The sequence below is a fragment of the Amblyraja radiata genome, chromosome 14 (assembly GCF_010909765.2).
Source record: "Amblyraja radiata isolate CabotCenter1 chromosome 14, sAmbRad1.1.pri, whole genome shotgun sequence".
Lineage (NCBI taxonomy): Eukaryota > Metazoa > Chordata > Chondrichthyes > Rajiformes > Rajidae > Amblyraja > Amblyraja radiata.
In genome coordinates, this window is record NC_045969.1 from 28,524,357 (window position 1) to 28,542,876 (window position 18,520).

Below are 18,520 nucleotides of genomic sequence, written 5' to 3' on the forward strand. Positions count from 1 at the left end.
TATCTCAATAGAACACACAATGTAACTTCTTTGTACTTCAATCTCCTTTTTCAAAAATGGCTGCTGGATAATGTTTTGGCCATAGAATTACCATCATCATCTCCCTTTTCTACATGGGTAGTAAAATACCATTGCCTTGCAAAATTAAAATACCATTCATCGGTTAGTTTCTAAACATTTGTATTCCACTCGCTTAGTTCCCGCACTACTAAAAATGTTATTACAAAGGGTAAATTTACAATTCTAGTTATCTCTCCCAAAACGTGCCATTTAACATTTACTTTTGATGAATTAACTGCTTAGAAATAATTAGATTTACAGATCTGAGACCTACTCAGTATGCAGGTGTCACCAGTCATAAACAATTTACCTTTCATTGTTCCAACATTTAAATATTCCTCCTGTTTATTCAAGTGCTCTTCCTCTGAGATATGTGCCATTTGAAAGGTCAGACTAGCTGTGTCTTCATCTGAAGGCTGAAGGTGGAAATTTCACATAAAGTCCAATGAACAAATGCAAACATATCATTTTGTGGCAGTACAATCAGAGATATAATGGTAAACAAGCAATGGTGCTGGTTAAAGGTACAGCGATACACCGAGTGGAGCTGCTGCCTCACAATTGCAACTACTAGATGCCATTTTAACTTCCGATGCTGTCCGTGTGAAGTTTGCACTATGACCGCATGGATTTCTTAAGGGTGCTGCAGTTTTGTCCTACACTCCAAAGATGTGTAGGTTGGTAGATTAATTGGATGTTGTACATTCCCTCGAGTGTGTAGGCAAGTGGTAGAAACTCAGGGGGGTTGTTGGGAATGTGGGAAAAATAAAACAAGATGAATGCATAAGTGTAAATGGGTGGCCGATGGTTGGTATGGTCTTGGTGTGCCAAAAGGCCTGTTTTCTTGTGCTATATGATTCCATGAATTGGTACATTAGGTACAACATTTATTTGGGCATAAAAATCCAACAGGAAATGTGCTCTAACCATGCTTAACAAAGGTACTATTGGATCAAAGGCTTCTAATGTCACAAAAAATGGCAATGACTGAGGATTGGAAAAATTCCAGAATTTAATAAAGTTATGACTCATTGTAAGGAGAACTAGTTAATATAAAGTACGACTGGAAGGAAACATATGGTGTTTGTATGTACCTATGGCTTACGTCCTTCTTGGTTGAAGGTCACAGATGAATGCTGTTGCTGAAGAAACTCTGGCTTCCTGCAGCACATCTTGCAGATAATGCACACTGCACCTAAAGTGGGTGACTGATAGAGGAAGTACCCATGGCGGTGGATAGGATAACTATCAAATGGGCTCTTTTATCGTGGATGGTATTGTGCTTTGATTGCTGTAACAGCAGCATCCATCTAAGCAAATGGAAAGTATTCTAGCATATTCCTAACCTGAAGGCTTTGGGTAATCACTGATTCAAAAGATACCCTCTTTCCCACCTGCTTTTGTTCCCACTGTATTTACATGGTTGATCCACAAGTTTCTAAGTGAGTGGTGATCTTGATCCCATTAAATATCAAAGAGTCAGCTTAAACTGAAGCTCTCTGTTGTTGGGATGGTCACTGCCTGGGAATTGAGTGGCACAAACGATTTTTGCCACTTACTGAAACAAGCCTGCACGTTGTCCCCGTTATGCTGCGTTCAGGTATGGACTATTTCATTAATGGACAAATTATAAAGAATGAGATAAGAGGATGGCAAGTTTCATTCCTGACTCCCAGCTCCCAACATCACCTTGTACATTCTTTTGAGACATTCTCTTGATCTGATTACGTATGCAAGCAGGAGCTATCGTTACTTAAAGGAGATATATTTGAATTGTTTTTTTTTAATTTTACATTCATTTTGCATGATTTATGAAACAGTGGGCAACCACACAATTTATTTTCATCCTTTTCTTCTTTACAACAAATCTTATTTCATGGTGGGGATGCCTACGAGAGCATAAGTTTAAGGTGAGAGGGAAGAGATTTAGAGATTTGAGGGGCACCATTTTCTACACAGAGTGGTTGAAATCTAGATTGTACTGCCTGAGGTGCTGATTCAGGCAAATACTCTCACAACATTTCAGAAGAACTTAGACATGCTTGAATCGCTAAAGGATAGAAGGCTACAGGCCGAATCGGCATCAATGGGATCAGTGAAGATGACTGCTGTGGTTGTCTAGGCCAAAGAGTCTGTTTCTGTGTTGTGCAACTCTATGAACTCATTTCAGGCTAAAAATAGTTAGGTTTTGGGATGAAATATTTCAGACAAGTCTCTTCTGTTGCTGCTGCGCACAGCTTATTGGCGCATAAATAAAGGACATTCCAAGTAAATAGACTGATAAAGGCTAGCAACTGTTGCATGCTCAATTAGATTTGTGTTGATTTCCTGTGATGCCTCAGCTGGTGTATTCTATATTCAAACACGTGATAACAGAAGATAAATCAGCAACTAATGGCTCAGAAAATGTTTTCCTAGAAATAATCACTGGCTTGAACAAGGTTATAAAAAAGTCCCTGAGCCTTCATCATTCGAGATAAGCAGAGATCTTCCTGAGACTACCTTCAAGAATATCTACTGTAGTGCAATTAATTTCAATCAACCACTCAGTCAGTTACTAGTAACCTGATCACCTCTCAAATCCAGGTGCATATTTTTAATTTAACTTAAAGCAGCTGATCTAATGCTCCTGGCATATATTTATGAGAAATGACCTAAAACCCAATTGATGAAAGGTGTGGCAAGCCAGCCAAATATTCAGTCTTTCATTTGCTTATCAAACATCTCAAGAGCAGAACTGCTGTCCCAGGAATCCATAAAGGGAAGAATGACAGTGGCATTAATCTGTCAGAATTCACTCTGTCGCCCACTGAATGTAACACATAGAAAAGTACCACACAGGAACATGCCCTCCAGCCCACAATGTTTATGTCAAACATGATGCCATGATAAACTCATCTCCTCTGTCTGCACATGATCCATTTCGCCATTCCCTGCATACCCATGTACCCTTCTAAAAGCCTCGTAAACATCACTGTCATATCTACAGCCACCCTTGGCAACGCGTTCCAGGCACCCACACTCTCTGGGTAAAAAAAACTTGCCCAGCGCATCTCCTTTAAACATTAAACTTTTCCTCTCTCACCTTAAAGCTATGCCCTCTAGTCTCAGACATTTTAACCCTGGAAAAAGATTCTGATTGTCTATTCCATTTATGCCCCTCATAAAAATATATATACTTCTGTCAGGTTTCCCCTCAACCTTTGGTGTTCCAGAGAAAAATATCCAAGTTTGTCCAACCTCTCGTTAGAGCTTATCCAAACAGAATTCTGATAAAATGCTTCTGCAATCTCTCCAGTTACTTCACCTTTCTTGTAAAGGGGCAACCAGAACATGCAATACTTCAAATGCAGCCTATTCTATGTCCTATAAAGCTGCAACGTAATTTCCTGATTCTTATACTCAATGCTCACAGCAGTGAAGGCAACCATACCATATGCCTTCTATACCACTCTCTCTACTTGTGTTGCATTTTCAGGAAGCTATGTACTTGAACCCCAAGATGCCAATAAGCATCTTACCATTAACTTTCCCCCTTACATTCAACCTCCCAAAGTGCAACCTCACACTTGCTCGGATTTTCTCTACTTCCCTTCTTAAACAAAGGAACAATGGATAGTCTCCAGTTCTCGTCTGTGGCTAGAGAAAATGCAAAGGTCCTTGTCAAGGCCCCTGAATTGCCATTCTTGCCTCTCTCAATAACCTGGGATAGATCCCATCAGGTCCTGGAGATCTAGCCACCTAACACTCTTCAAGAGCCCCATCCCCACCTCCTTCTTAACCTTAAACTGCCCTCGCATATTAGTATTCTCCATACCGATCTCACTATCCTCCACATCCGTCTCCATTGTGAATACAGAGGAAAGTACTCCTTCAGCACCACTCCTACAGGCTTTTTTTACAGAAAGACAGCACAAATTGGCTACCAAAAGATTTAACGCTTACAGAATCAGGATTGCTATTCTCTCTTTCAGTCCAGCTGGAAGTGAAAAGATATTCTGCTACAAAAAAACCACAGTGGTTTCAAAATTTGCATTTCATAGTGAAATGCAGCTCGCAGCATATAGCACAAGAGCATTTTTTTCCAGTTAGATAAGAGATCCACTGTTTGTTGCTTTGTCCACTCATTTAAGCCACCGATTATACTGCCAAGAATTTTCCTTACTTTAGAAGTTTTGTCTGCAGATAAAAATGTTGGTATATTGAAAATACTCACTTCAGTTGCAGAGAGGCGTTTATCCCCATTATCACTTCCAATCCCAGAGTCAAAATCTTGTTTTTTGTCTGGATAAATGTCTTCAATACTTTAAAAAGGGAAAGAAAATCAAAAATGTAATAACCAAAGCTGCTGCTAACATCACATTTTACTGTTGACACGAATACTCCTGCAGAAAAGGAATAAATCCTTTCTCTCTGAAGCCAGCGGTATAATGCGTGCACAAAGTTAGCAATTCCCCATGAACATCATTACCCTAAAATAGTCTATGTGACACAGATTCAGAACCCATCACTCATTTCATGAATACACAGAGGGAATAGCAGATGATCAATTTACCATTTAAGTAACTGTTCTGCTTCTGCCTCCATCACCTAATTATTTTTATCTGATCATGCAAATTCTGGGTCAAGGTGAAGAGTAATGCCATACAATTTGGATCCAGTTCAAGGTGGCGACAATGGAAAGTGAAGGGGAAAGTTGTCAGCTGTGAACCTAGCTCACTTCGCATAAGCTGTCTGGGCATGTTGCTGCCTTGCAGATTGGATTCTACAACTTATGATAACTCATGCTCACTGTCTGTACCATATTGGCCCTTTCTATGTAGGCCATCCATCCAACGGTTGAGTTTTTTTCCTCATTCGTATAGCCTGATGTCACACAGCACTGCATTTTGCACCGTTTCATGTTTCATTGCCTTAATTCTCACACACTAACTGCCCTCAAATCACATCCACTTGTGCTCTCTCGAACTGCTGCATTAACTGACACAAAGTGTGGACTCAACAACCGTTTCGCTGAATATTTAAACTCAGTTCTCTAAGGCCTACTGGTTCTCCTGGTTGCTAACCACTTTAACTCCCCTTTTCCCATATTGACCTTTCTGTCCTCGGTTTCCTCCATTGCCAGAGCAAGGCTACATGCAAACTGGAGGAACAGCACCTCAAACACCGCTTAGATTGCTTACAACCCAACGCTAATGAACATTGAATTTTCCAATTTTAGGAAGCTTTTACAAACACTCCCCTCCCCTGCCCCCACCCCCCTCCAACCCCCCTAATTTCCTCCACTAAAAGTCCATTAACCGGTTCTCTAGCCAAGAGTCAAGGAACCCTCTTGCCCGAGGTCATCTGTTACCGCCCCCAATTTGTCCTTTTTTTCTTGCTTCCAGTCCTCGTCCCCCCCCCCCCCCCCCCCCACCCCACCTCCCTTCAATCAGTTTTAAGAAGGGTCCTGACCCGAAATGTCGGCTATCCTATTATCAAGAGATGTTGCCTGACCCAGAGTTACTCCAGCATTTTGTGTTAATCTTTGCTCCATTAACCAGAGATTAACCCTTTGTTTTATCCATCCCTCCCACATCTTTGCTGTAACAAAAATTAACTCGACTCTCTTTTCCAGTTACAAGAGACTGACATAAAATGTAGAACCAAGGAACTGCAGATGCTGGTTTAAAAAAAGACAAAGTGCTGGAGTAATTCAGTGGGTGAGGCACGTTGACTCCATTCTGTTTCCAAAGCTGCTGTCTGACCTGCTCAGTGGTTCTAGCCATTTTTACATTCATTTCAGATTTCCAGCATATTAAGTTTTTGATTTTTATTTACAAAAGAGTAATAGTCCTGGCAAGTAGTCAATTCTATTTTAGACTCCATATATGCAGATCTTACGTATGGCTGTAGGTAGGAAGAAATTTGTCTGTACTATGGTCACCCAGTTTATGTGCATCCCAGCAAGGCATCTCACAACTAACAGCCATTCTGTTCAGATCTGAAAATGGATTCTTAAGTGCCAGCCCAATAAGGTCATTGCATGTGGGCAGAATTGAGATCCTTATCAAACTACTTGGAATGAAACAGTCCAGTGTCACAGAGGTTAGTAAAAGTAAAAAAGAGGTCCTCTCGGTTCACACCTGCTGCACAAACGACAGTGGACCCAGAGTCAAAGCTGCTGCCTGATCCAATTACACTTTCCAACAACATTGCTGATCTTAACAATACAGAACGTTAGAGAAAGGCACCAAACACCTGCTCCTGCATTCCCAAAATATCCGGTTGATTTTTCATTTCAGCATCACTTTCCTGCAACAACCACGTATCCCTTAAATTCCTTAACATCCAACAATCTGCAGGTCTGTTCAAGAAGGAACTGCAAATGCTGGAAAATCAAAGGTAGACAAAAATGCTGGAGAAACTTAGCGGGTGCGGCAGCATCTATGGAGCAAAGGAAATAGGCAACGTTTCGGGCCGAAACCCTTCTTCCTATCTGCAGGTCTGTCTTGAATGTCCCCAATACCCGAGCCAAAGATTCCAAGGATTCATCACCCCCTAAGTGAAGAAACCTCATCTCAGTTTGCTCCCTAAGCAGACCCCTTATTGAGAGACAGTGACACCTGGTTCTAGATACCCCACCCACGAGAAACATGTTCCCTATATCTAACCTATGAAGATTCTTAGAATTTTTATTATAATACAATTGTCTCTCGTTTTTCCAAACTCAAGAGAGCACAAACACAATCTGCTTATTCTCTCTTCATAAGGCAAATCCTGCGTGCTCCCATCCCACCCTATTCCACTAGGATGAATCTTGTAATATCATGCAGCAGCTCTGAATAATTCAACAATGTGGAGCATTGTATTAGGTGGTGGAAGTACCCCAATTTCACATTAAAATTTCAGGGGAATCCATGAAGGAATGTGTAAATGGTCGTTTCCATCTGGCTCTGAAGTTACAGACAGAATTTGGGAGAACACAGTGAGAGATCAACCCCTCCAACTACACATGTTGTACTTCCACTGCTACTGTTGTACAACTTGGCTTAATTTTTTTTAAAGCTGCAATTTCCATGCCCTTTGCTTATTTTAAGTAATAAATTTCTCTCATGGATTTTACAAAACATATGTGATTGATTTATAACAGGTAGTGGATCAAATCAACACAGTATCATCAAATTGCTAAGATAGTTTTGCTACCCCATACTATACATACAGACATAGTCAAGAAAAGGGATCCGTAGAAATTCCTACAAGGAACAACAGGCATCAAATAATAATGAAAATGGCCACTGTTTGTGCTACTTTCAAACCAGGTATAAACAACCATGCATTGTCATCTCAATGTCGGCATAAAATAGCTATCAAAATACATGAAAACTTAACAAATGAGAGAAAGAAAGATGTTCTTCCCAGGGCCTCTGATCTGCATGAAGAATCAGAGAAGGTTTTTTTTATATAGAGAATTTGTGAACTTTCGCTGGTGTTAGAGAAACAGAAGCTTCTGCATGTATGTTGAGAACAGAACACCACATATGGTTCTCTCTTATTCCAACTTCAAGAATCAAGATGTTTCAAAAGTCATCAGTGAATACAGATGAAACTATCAAATACAAAAACAACCTCCTTGCATATTTGCTCATGCAAGCAAATCATACATGTCAGGCTGTTGCACTCAATACAAGGAAACCTAAAAGCTTCAAATAAAGTTTACAGTGACATTGCCCACCAGGAGGCACCATAATTTTAGACTGGATTTCTGCCCCATAGTTCGTTCTAACTATTGCCTGCAAGCCTCAAGAAAGAGAGCAAGAGAGAGAGAGAGCGAGAGCGGAGAGAGACAGATTGGAGAGGAAGGGAGAGATTGGAGGAAGGGAGAGAGAGATGAGGAAGGGAGAGAGAGAGATGAGAGAGAGAGATTAGAGAGAGATTGAAGAGAGATTAGAGAGGGATTAGAGAGAGAGAGAGAGGGAGATTAGAGAGAGAGGGAGATTAGAGAGAGGGAGAGAGGGAGGCGAGGGGAGAGAGAGAGAGAGGGAGGGAGGAAGAGAGAGAGGAGGAGGAGGGAGGGGGAGGGGGAGGGGGGGGGGGAGGGGGAGGGGGAGGGGGAGGGGAGGGGAGGGGAGGGGAGGGAGAGGGAGAGGGAGAGGGAGAGGGAGAGGTAGAAGGAGAGGGAGAGGGAGAGGGAATGGAAGGAAGGAGCCAGGGGTGGGGGGAGATGAGCAAGAGGACGAGCAGGATCAAGGAGTATGAGACAGAGCAGGCACCTAGCGAGGAAGATAAATCTCATTAGAGATTGCAGTGCAGTAAAATTCACTTCCAGGATTTGTAGCTGATGCACAAACAATGAGTGTTCATGATTATATTAGATAGTCGTGAAGTATTATATGGAGGTAAAAATCCAGCAGGGGTCACTTGGCCAAATAGTTCAATTGATGTGACCTCTCTACATTTGTGCGAAAGAGAGAATGTTTAAAAGTCAGTAAATATGTGCATTTTGTGCCCTTCCAGCAATAAACTTTGATCGTGAAAATGAAAAAGATGGACGTAAATGAAAAAGAATAGTTATTTGGACATTTCAGCGGAAGAGGTGTGCTATGGGGAGAAAAACTGTGTTTCTTTTGTGAAGGGAAATGGGTGTTGTGAAATTTGGCAGCTAGGTCTTCCTGCTGATCATGGAGCCTCCATTCCCTTTGTGAACCAGGCCTCTCAACATCCTGATTTAAAAACGCTGGATTACAGTTAAACTACTTGCTTAATTCATCAGTGTATCATCTCGCTCCACACATATAAATTAATTATCCTTTTTTCAGCATCTAATTATTCTTGCCGTAAGATTTTACATTGTTAAGATTATGTAAAGAAGGAAACATAAACTTCACATTATAGCACAGGTCTCAAGAAAAAGAATGGTTTTGAAACGTACCTCCCACAAACACGTTGTGGAACAGGGGCCTTTTCCATTGACGGTTGATAAAGGCATTCTGCAGTCTTATCAATTCTACACGCCTCTATGTTCAGGTACTTGAATATGTGCACTTTGCCCTTTATGCAGATCTAAACAAAGAATATTTATTTTCTTTAGAATGCATTTTCAAAAATTACAGCATTTGCTTAAATAAATCAAGAGTGTTTTTTAAGGCATATGATAAAACAGCAAACTTGTAATAATTTAAATCTAAATATAATATTCCTAGAAGATATAATTTGATAATCTATTCATTTCAGACTAACAACTAACTAATCCTCTTAATCAATCTCAATAAACTATTATGCGTAACAGCCATCAGCAAGCAAACACCAACTGTTGTTTTAAATGACCACCACTGACTCTTTCATACTTGAATGTTTGATGCACTTTCAACAAGCCCATTATGTTACTCACAAGAGCAACCCCACAAAAAAGGGAAAAATGGTGCCAGAAAAGTAACTTGAATTGGAATTGAAAAATAAGCATCTGATGGTCATAAATGTAAAGTACATGATGGAGTAAGATCTTCAGGTTTGTTTTGTAGAGGTTTACCTCTGTAACGCAACATCACTCTGTCCCAGATAATCACAGGTAGTTGCAACAATAATCAATTTTGTAAGGATAACACTCAGCATACAAAATAACAAACAAATTAACTTACTTCAACCAAAACTGAATCACCAGGAAATATATCTCTTGTTATCTAGTAAGAATTATCAATACAATTTTATTAACGCCTTGTATTTTGCATCTATAACAAATGCATTCAGTATTTTGTTTACAAGAGCATCCCCAACCTTTGCTTGTCAATATAGATTGGGGGAGGGGGATTTCCAAGTGTTGACTTGATAAGTCAGCAGAAGGCAGCTTGTGCATGCATACATACATACCTTTGCTCCACTTTGTGAAGCTAGGTTTATATTTTTTGGGTGGTAGCAGAGGGTTGTGTGAAGGGAGATAACAAGTACAGTGTTATTCTTGGAAACATCTTTATCGCACGATTGGTGACATAAGAAGCTTTTCTAATTTTCCCAACCATATTGCTGGTCTAGTACCTCAGCTCCATGAAAGAAACCTGGCACTGACAAGGCACAGTTGATGAAGTGAAGTTAAAATATAGTAGGAATATAAGCAGCAGAATCACTGTTGGATTATTCAAAGGAAGAATAAATGGAATTATGTAAAAGATGATTGACCCATATTCCATAAAGAAGGGCATTTACAAAGTAAGCTAACCATTCCTCATTTGCTTAACACTATAAATAAATAAATAAATAAATAGACCATACAGTCAAAGAGCTTTTCAGCGAGTTGTCAAACTATTAATGCAATGCTTTTGGAATCATTTTCAGGCTGTCCTTGGGTAATGAACAGGTTCTGTTTTTAAAGACATCCTTAAGTACGGACTAATTAAATACTTTAATTCACAGATCTCAAGACAATAGACTGCAGGTCTGGAATCTGGAGCAAAAAATAAACTGCTGGAAAAATTCAGTGTGTAATTCAGCATCTTTGGAGTCAAATGGATGGTTGACATTTCAGAGTCAAGACCCTACATCAGGACTGAGTGTGTAGGGTGGAAACAGTCAGTATAAAGAGGTGAAGGGCCAGGGTGAGGTGTTGGCAGGCGATAAGTAGAACCAGCTTTGGTGTGCATGATGGACAGATGGTGACAGGGGGGAGAGAGGAGTGGAAAGGTGATCCAAGAAAAAAGAAACAGGAAAATAGGTGACGGGTAGATGGAACCTGGTCGGAGAGGATGATGAGTCTTGATAACAGGGAAGGAGGGAAGGAAAGCGTGAACAATGAGAAAGACCCTGGGTAGACCGGTGCAAGTGGAGAAAGAACACATGACCTGAAAATGAAAAATTCAATGTTCATACAATTGGGATGTAGATTACTCAGACAGGAAAGTATGTTCTGTTCTACGTTGGGTTCGGTCTCACCGTGGCAATGGAGAAGGCCAATGATACTCTGGTCAATGTGGGAACAGGTATGGGAAAGGAGTGTTGAAATGACATGCAACCAGAAACTCAAGATGTCCTTGGATTTATGCAAATAGATTCCTAGAGCTGTGTGCAAAGTGTTAAATCATTTAACTTTGACCAACCCATGTATGCCTTGTTTCACGGGAGCATCCTCCTACCCTACTTAATCTAATTCTATCGGCATAAGCATTTTTAAATTATCTTTACTTTCTTTATCCTCGCATCTATCTCCTTCTTAAATGCATGCTATTTGCCTCATTGTGATACCACTTTCCATTCTAATCCTTCAGGACAAAGACTTTCTATTTTATTATCCATTTTATTGGTGACCAGCCCATATTTCCGATCGTACACAAAAAAGCTGGAGAAACTCAGCGGGTGCAGCAGCATCTATGGAGCGAAGGAAATAGGCAACGTTTCGGGCCGAAACCCTTCTTCAGACTTCTCCTTCATATTTCCGATCTCTAGTTTCAGACTCCCCACAGGCAGAAACGTTTATTTCTGTTTACCCTATTAAATGTTTTCATTATCTTAAAATTTGCAGAGAGCGATAAATCATGGGCAATTAATGCAGAGGACAATTGCTGCAAAGCAAGAGAGTCTATTAACAATGTTAAATCAGCATGAAATTGGCAAATGAATTATGATGTAGATTAGTATGAATACAAAGTCACATATGGCTTGTGTCTAAATGTAATAGAGGAGCATTAATCACAAATTCAGCCACAGCTAGAGAACTGTGCGGCTATTCTGAGCACAATACTCAAGGAAGGATGTAACCAAAGGATCAACATGTAAACCAAGTAAAAGGAGAAGTTAAAATGTTCATAAGTCACTGACATACGTAGCTTATTTCAAAACAAAATTCATTTCTAGGTGAATGTCCTGCATTTTTTTCATTAGTGTGAAAGCAATAACATTCTGGCAACATTTAACATTTCAAAGGAAGGCAAGTCTGAGAGAGGCAAATCATTCTAGAATTTTAATTTATTGTAGGAATGAGCAAGTCAGGGTCAGTCGTTACACAGAGTTAAAGTGATTTGCTTTCAAATTCTCTACTGTGAAAATATTTCTCAGAGAGCATAATTCCATGAGACCATAAGACATTCGAACAGAATTAGGCTGTTTGGCCCATCGATTCATCGGCTCTGCCATTCGTTCATGGTTGTTCCATTTTTCCCTCTCAACCCCATTTCACCCCTTAACCTTTGCCAACCTTACTAATTCAGAACCTATCAATCTCTGCTTTAAAAACACCCAGAGATTTGCCCTCCACAGCTGTCAGTGACAATGAATTCCACAGACTCACCACCCTTCGGCTAAAATTCCTCTTCATCTCCATTCTAAAGGTACGTCCATTTAGTCTGAGGCTATGCCCACTGGTTCTAGACTCCCACTACTGGAAGCATCCTGTGTAAGAAGGAACTGCAGATGCTGGTTAAAACCGAAGACACGAGACACAAAAAGTTGGAGTAATTCAGCGGGACAGGCAGTATCCCTGGAGAGAAGGAATGGGTGACGTTTCAGGTCGAGACCCTTCTTCAGACTCTTCACGTCCATGTTATCTAAGCCTTTCATTATTCAGTAGTTATCACTGAGATTCCTCCTAATCCTTCTAAATTTCAGTGAGTACAGGCGCAGAACTATCAAATGCTCCTCATTTGTTAACCCAATCATCCCCGGGATCATTCTTGTAAAGATGGTTCTCTGGACCATCTCTAACACCAGCACATCCTTCCTCAGATTGGGGACTAAAATCGTTCACAATGTTCCAAATGTGGCCTGCAGTGCCTTATAAAGCCTCAGCATTATATCCTTGCTTTTATTTTCTTGACCTCTCCAAATGAATGCTACCATTGCATTTGCCTTCCTTACTACTGTCTCAACCTGCAAATTAACCTTTTGGGAGTCCTTCACCAACACTCGCAAGTTCCTTTGCACCTCTGATTTCTGAATCCTCTCCCCATTTAGAAAATAGCCTACACTTTTATTCTTTATTCCTTCTACATTCCAGCATATAGTTTTCCATGAAATACTAAAAAGGGAAATTGAAACATGATCAACCTGCAACCTTAGTATGCTGCAGGCCTTTCTTCAAAGACAGGTAACCCAGGTAGTTGTTTTGCCTTGGTAAACCCCAAGAATTGGAAGTCATGGGAAAGAGATATGATATTCATAATTGACAACTCTTTGCTATTGATCCTTGGTATACATACCAGCTGCATCAAATGGAATATCTTATTTACTTCACTTGTAAAGACAGAACCACAGTACTTGTTATTCACAAGATCTTAAGAATGTTTGAAGGTAAATCATAGATATTTAAAAGAATTACCATTACAATTTGAGTCTACCTCATGCTGCAGAACATTGGTGATCTCATCATATGTAGAACATACAACAGTACAGCATATGAACAAGCACTTCAGCCCACAATGTCTGTGTCAAACATGATGCCAAGACCATCTCTTACCTATCTGCACATAATCTATATCCCTCCATTCCATGCATATACACATGCCTATCCAAAAATGTCTCAAATGCCATTATTGTATCAGTCTCAACCGCGGTGCATACCAGGCACTCATCACCCTCTTTGTAAATAAGTTTCTCCGCATATCTCCTTTTCATGCATCTTAATCTTCTGTATCAGCATACCATGGGAGATTTCATTAAATGCCTTACTAAAATCCACATAGACAACATCCACTGCCCTACCCGCATCGATCACGAATGTCACCTCTTCAAAAAACCTGATCATGTTAGTTATGTATTTCTAATTAACGTCGATGGGACCTGCCCAAAGTTTACATTATCTCGCATTGCTTAAGTCTGGTTTTGTCTTTTTGGTTCAATTCCCCACACCAACCAACATTCCCACATCCATAATCGTCCCACCTGCCTGCATTTGGCCCACATCTTACCAAAGCTATTCTATGTAGCTGTCAAAATGCATTTTAAACATTGCAATAGTACATGCCTCAACTACCTCATCTGGCAGCTTGTTCAATACACCCACCACCCTTTGTGTAAAAAGGTGAACCCTCAGGTTCCATTGTCTGTAAAGATTGGAAGCAATCACTTCATAACAGGAGATCACTTAAGAGATACATCCCTGTGCAATATTAATTGAATCATGGGCTGATTTTATTTTCTCATATGATGACTTTCTATGCCCAGCATTTGATCTTTAAAACTGATAACATTCAAAATAAATTAAAAACAAAGTAACAACTTTGAACCTGCATTGCATCATCCACCCATGTTTTATCGTCTTTTGAGAAGAACTCGTAAGCAATTCACAAAATCCATCATAGTCAACAAGTTTGGAGATCATTCTCGGAGCCAGTGAGAATATATCACATTGACGAGTTTGTCAAACATCCTGAAATGCTGTTCCGAGGTTCTTTCAGCTACTACGGTATTGGTCCGCTGTACCCAGTTGACAGAATGATGACTGGCCTGGTAACTCGCCTGACCTGAATCCGATTGAGAATTTGTGGTCAATTATCAAGGAGAAACTGAAAGGAAAGAACTGTACCATGACACAGAGCTCACATAGGCCATAATTCAGCTGTGGAATCGAGATTAAAACATTCTTGGAGACTCTCAGAATCTGATCGACTCCATGCCAAATCCTGTCAAAGACGATAAAGAACCGTGGTGGACACACATGTACTAAAGACATAATGGCGCAACGATAATTAATAAAAGGTAGCCCTGCGACATGTATATTGACTTGTTATATCCTTGTTTAAGAAAGAACTGCAGATGCTGGAAAAATCAAATGTAGACAAAAATGCTGGAGAAACTGAGCAGGTGAGGCAGCATTTATGGAGCGAAGGAATAGGTGACGTTTCGGGTCGAGTTCCTTCTTCAGACTGATGTGGGGGTGCGGGGGGCGGGAAGAAGAAAGGAAGAGGCCGAGGTAGTGGGCTGTGGGAGAGCTGGGAAGAGGAGGGGTAGGAGAGAGAAAGCAAGGACTACCTGAAATTGGAGGTCAATGTTCATACCGCTGGGAAGTAAACTACCCAAGTGAAATATGAGGTGCTGCTCCTCCGATTTGCAGTGGGACTCATTCTGGCCATTGAGGCCCAGGACAGAAAGGTCGGGTTCGGAATGGGAGGGGGAGATGAAGTGCTGAGCCTCCGGGAGATCAGGTTGGTCAATGCGAACTGTGCGGAGGTGTTGGGCGAAGCAATCGCCAAGCCTGCGCTTGGTCTCACCGATGTAGAGCAGATGACACCTATATCCTAGTGTATTCAATTAATTTGCACACGGATGTATACTCTGGAAATTGACAATCACTTCTATTAACACTTGTATAGGCCCACCCCTGATTTTCTGGCACGCTTGGTTCCAGAGCCATTCTGGATTATTTATTTTGTGAAGCCAACAGAGGTTATGGCATCCGAGAGGCCATGGGAACGGATCTGCCGGCTCAGGCCAGGCCGGAATCCATAGGGAGCAAATTCCACACATTTCAGGTGTACTCTCTAGATTTTGACTGGAATAAAGGGGGCACTGGACCAACAATTGCCGCAAAAATCGGTGTTGGATCTGTACCAAGATACTTTATTAAACATCAATATGCTTTCTATGATGTGCTGGGGCTGTGGTTATCAATAGAAAAATACATGTATATGAAAGTTTCTCTTTTCCCAATATTTACCCAAGATTCCTATCCACATCAACGGCAGTTATTCTCACCTGCTGATTAACTTCTTCATCTGCAGCTCGGTTAGAATCATAGAATTGTTACAGCAGATAACATCCACCCTGGCTCTCAAAAGAGCAACTTACAACTTGCACTCCCTGTTTATTTCTCTGCAACCTTATAAAATTTACCCAATTCCGTATTGGAACCTGCGTTTACCACATATTAGGCAGTGCATTCTAGATTCCAAGCACATCCTGCGTGTAAAACATTTTTCCTCTTGCTGCTCTTAATTCTCTTCCCCTTTCTTTTGTACCTCTCGTTCAACCCTTCACCAAGGGGAATAGACTCCCACTATCCACTCTGTCTAGACCTCATTTTATTCAAGTCTGTCAGATTTCCCCTCCACCTTCTCTTTAAAAAATAACATCCAACTCTCCATCCCCCTCCTCCCAGGAACCATTCTGATAAATCTCCTTTAGGCTCTCCACTTCCTTCCCAAAATAAACACAATAGTCCAGCTGACGAAGGGCACGTGTCGATTATGGTTGAGCGTCACTTCCCAGAATTTATAAGCTATTGATAAAGCCCAGATACATCTTGTTAAACCCGCCCTGCTGCTTTCATGACGTGCAGCCATTCACCTCTCCAGTTCCTCTCCTTCAATTCCCCTTTTACAGCAGTGTCCTTTGAATAACGTTGCCTCTCCTTTTTCTTCCTACCAAAATGCTTCACTTTTGGCATGGAAAACAAGTCTCTGGGCTCACCGAATACTTCTGGCAGCATGTCCCAGACACCCACCACTCTATGTATAAAAATAACTAGCCCAGCGCATCTCCTTTAAACTATGCACAACTTAAAGCTACTCTCTCTAATATTTGACATTTCTATCCTGGGAAAAGGCTTCTGACCGTCTACCCTATTAAGAATAAGGGGTAGGCCACTTAGGACTGAGATGAGGAAAAACTTGTTAACCCATGTGACAGAGTTGTGAATCCTGTGGAATTCTCTGCCACAGAAGGCAGTGGAAGCCAATTTACTGGATGTTTTCAAGAGGGTTAGATTTAGCTCTTAGAGCTAATGGAATCAAGGAATATGGGGAAAAAGCAGGAACAGGGTACTGATTTTGGATGGTCAGCCATGATCATATTGAATGGCAAGCTCGAAGGGCCAAATGGTCTACTCCTGCATCTATTTTCTATGTTTCTATCTAGCCCTCTCATAATTTGTATGTACTTTTATCAGGTTTCCCCTCAGTCTCTGATGCTCCAATTTAACTTCATCCAACCTCTCTTTATAGCCAATACCCTCTAAATCAGACTGAGAAAACTTCTTCAGCGTCATCCCCAAATCCTCTCCATCTTTCTTGTATTAGGGTGACCAGAACTGCAAACAATGGAGCCTAACCAAAATTTTATACAGCTACAAGAAATAACAACAAGCCACCTCCAATGACTGGCTCCACATTAGCACTGGAATCAAAAACTAAAATATTTGCAATCTAAAAAAAAACAACGACGGGAATATTAATCAAGTCAGGCAGGATAACGTTGAACTTTTCAGCTCGATGACCTTTCATCTGAACTGAAAAGGTCGAGAAGCATGTTTCAAGATGCAGAGGAAAGGTAGGGGAAGGTGTGGAAAGATCTAACGGATAAGGTGGAGACCAAGAGACTGAATGATACATGGGTTATTGATGCATATTGAGAGGGGCAGTGAAGGCTTGTTAAATATAGATAATCTGCCTGGAAGAAATGTTAACAGGAGGAGATAAATCAAGACAGGAAATGAAAATAATTAAAAAAAAACAAAACAGTTGGAGCTGCAGACACTGGGTAGAGAAGCAAAATTCTGTTGTTATTGGAAATAAAAACAGAAAATCTCAGCAGGTTAGGCAGCATTTATGGAGAGAGAGGCAGAGTTAAAATGTCAGATTTGTGAAGCTTTATCAGATCTGGACATTTCTGATCAATTTGTAAAAGCTGGTTATTTGAAATTGGAAAAGTGACGGCAGCTGGAAGCACAGGATTACCCTGGCTGACTGAATGGGATTGTTCTGAGCAGTGTGGAGAAAACAATATTGTTAGCAGCAAATGTAGAAGGTAAATCATAAGAGTAAAGGAGTATCAGAGCTTCATATGGAAGGAAAGACTGGGTCCCTGAATGGTGAAAGGAAAGAAGTAATGAGACACGGGGGCACAAGAGACTGCAGATGCTGAAATGTTGAACAAAAAACAAATTGCAAAAGGACCTCCGTGGGTCAGGCAGCATCTGTGGAGGAAATAGACGTTCCGAGGAAGAGTCCTGACACAAAATGCCATCTGCACATTCCCTCCTCTGTTGCTGTCAGAACTGATGAGTTCCTACAGCAGTTTAACTTAGAAACTAGGAACTACGTATGCAGATTTCCCCAAAAAAGTGCTGCAGTAACTTAGCAGGTCAGACAGCATCTCTGGACAACATGGATAGGTAATGTTTTGGATCAGGACCCTTCTTCAGATTGATTGTGTTCTTGTTCCATCTGGGGGGAGGAGGAGTGCGAGCAAAAACTAACGGACACAGAGGAGACACGGGTAAGGGATCCATCTATGACAGAAGGGGGGGAACGTTTATTAAAGAAAGAGGGCATCTTGGATATCCCTGAATGGAAAGCCTCATCTTGGGAACAGATGCAACGGAGATGGAGAAATTGAGAGGAGGTGATAATATCTTTGCAAGTGGCAGTGTGGGGTGCCGTGTAATCCAGAGAACTGTGGGAGTAGGTAGGTTTGTTGTAGATGTAGTCTGCCTCTTGTGATGGAGACAGAGACATTAAGAAATGGAGATGGACACAAAAAGCTGGAGTAGCTCAGTGGGACA

General features: G+C 40.9%; 1 protein-coding gene across 5 annotated transcripts in view; it reads right to left on the reverse strand.

Annotated features, from left to right (window-relative positions):
• Nucleotides 1-18,520, reverse strand: part of lrch1 (leucine rich repeats and calponin homology domain containing 1) — a 179,518-nt gene that overhangs the window by 77,423 nt on the left and 83,575 nt on the right. For all 5 annotated transcript variants that reach the window (XR_004414008.1, XR_004414009.1, XR_004414007.1 and 2 more), the window contains exons 6-8: nucleotides 8,972-9,102; nucleotides 4,277-4,364; nucleotides 371-476 (exon numbers count right to left, since the gene is read on the reverse strand). Coding sequence is in view for 2 of the 5 variants with exons in the window: in XM_033032917.1 (XP_032888808.1) it covers nucleotides 371-476; nucleotides 4,277-4,364; nucleotides 8,972-9,102 (325 nt within the window). In the remaining 3 variants the exon portion in view is untranslated. The remainder of the gene's footprint in view (nucleotides 1-370; nucleotides 477-4,276; nucleotides 4,365-8,971; nucleotides 9,103-18,520) is intronic.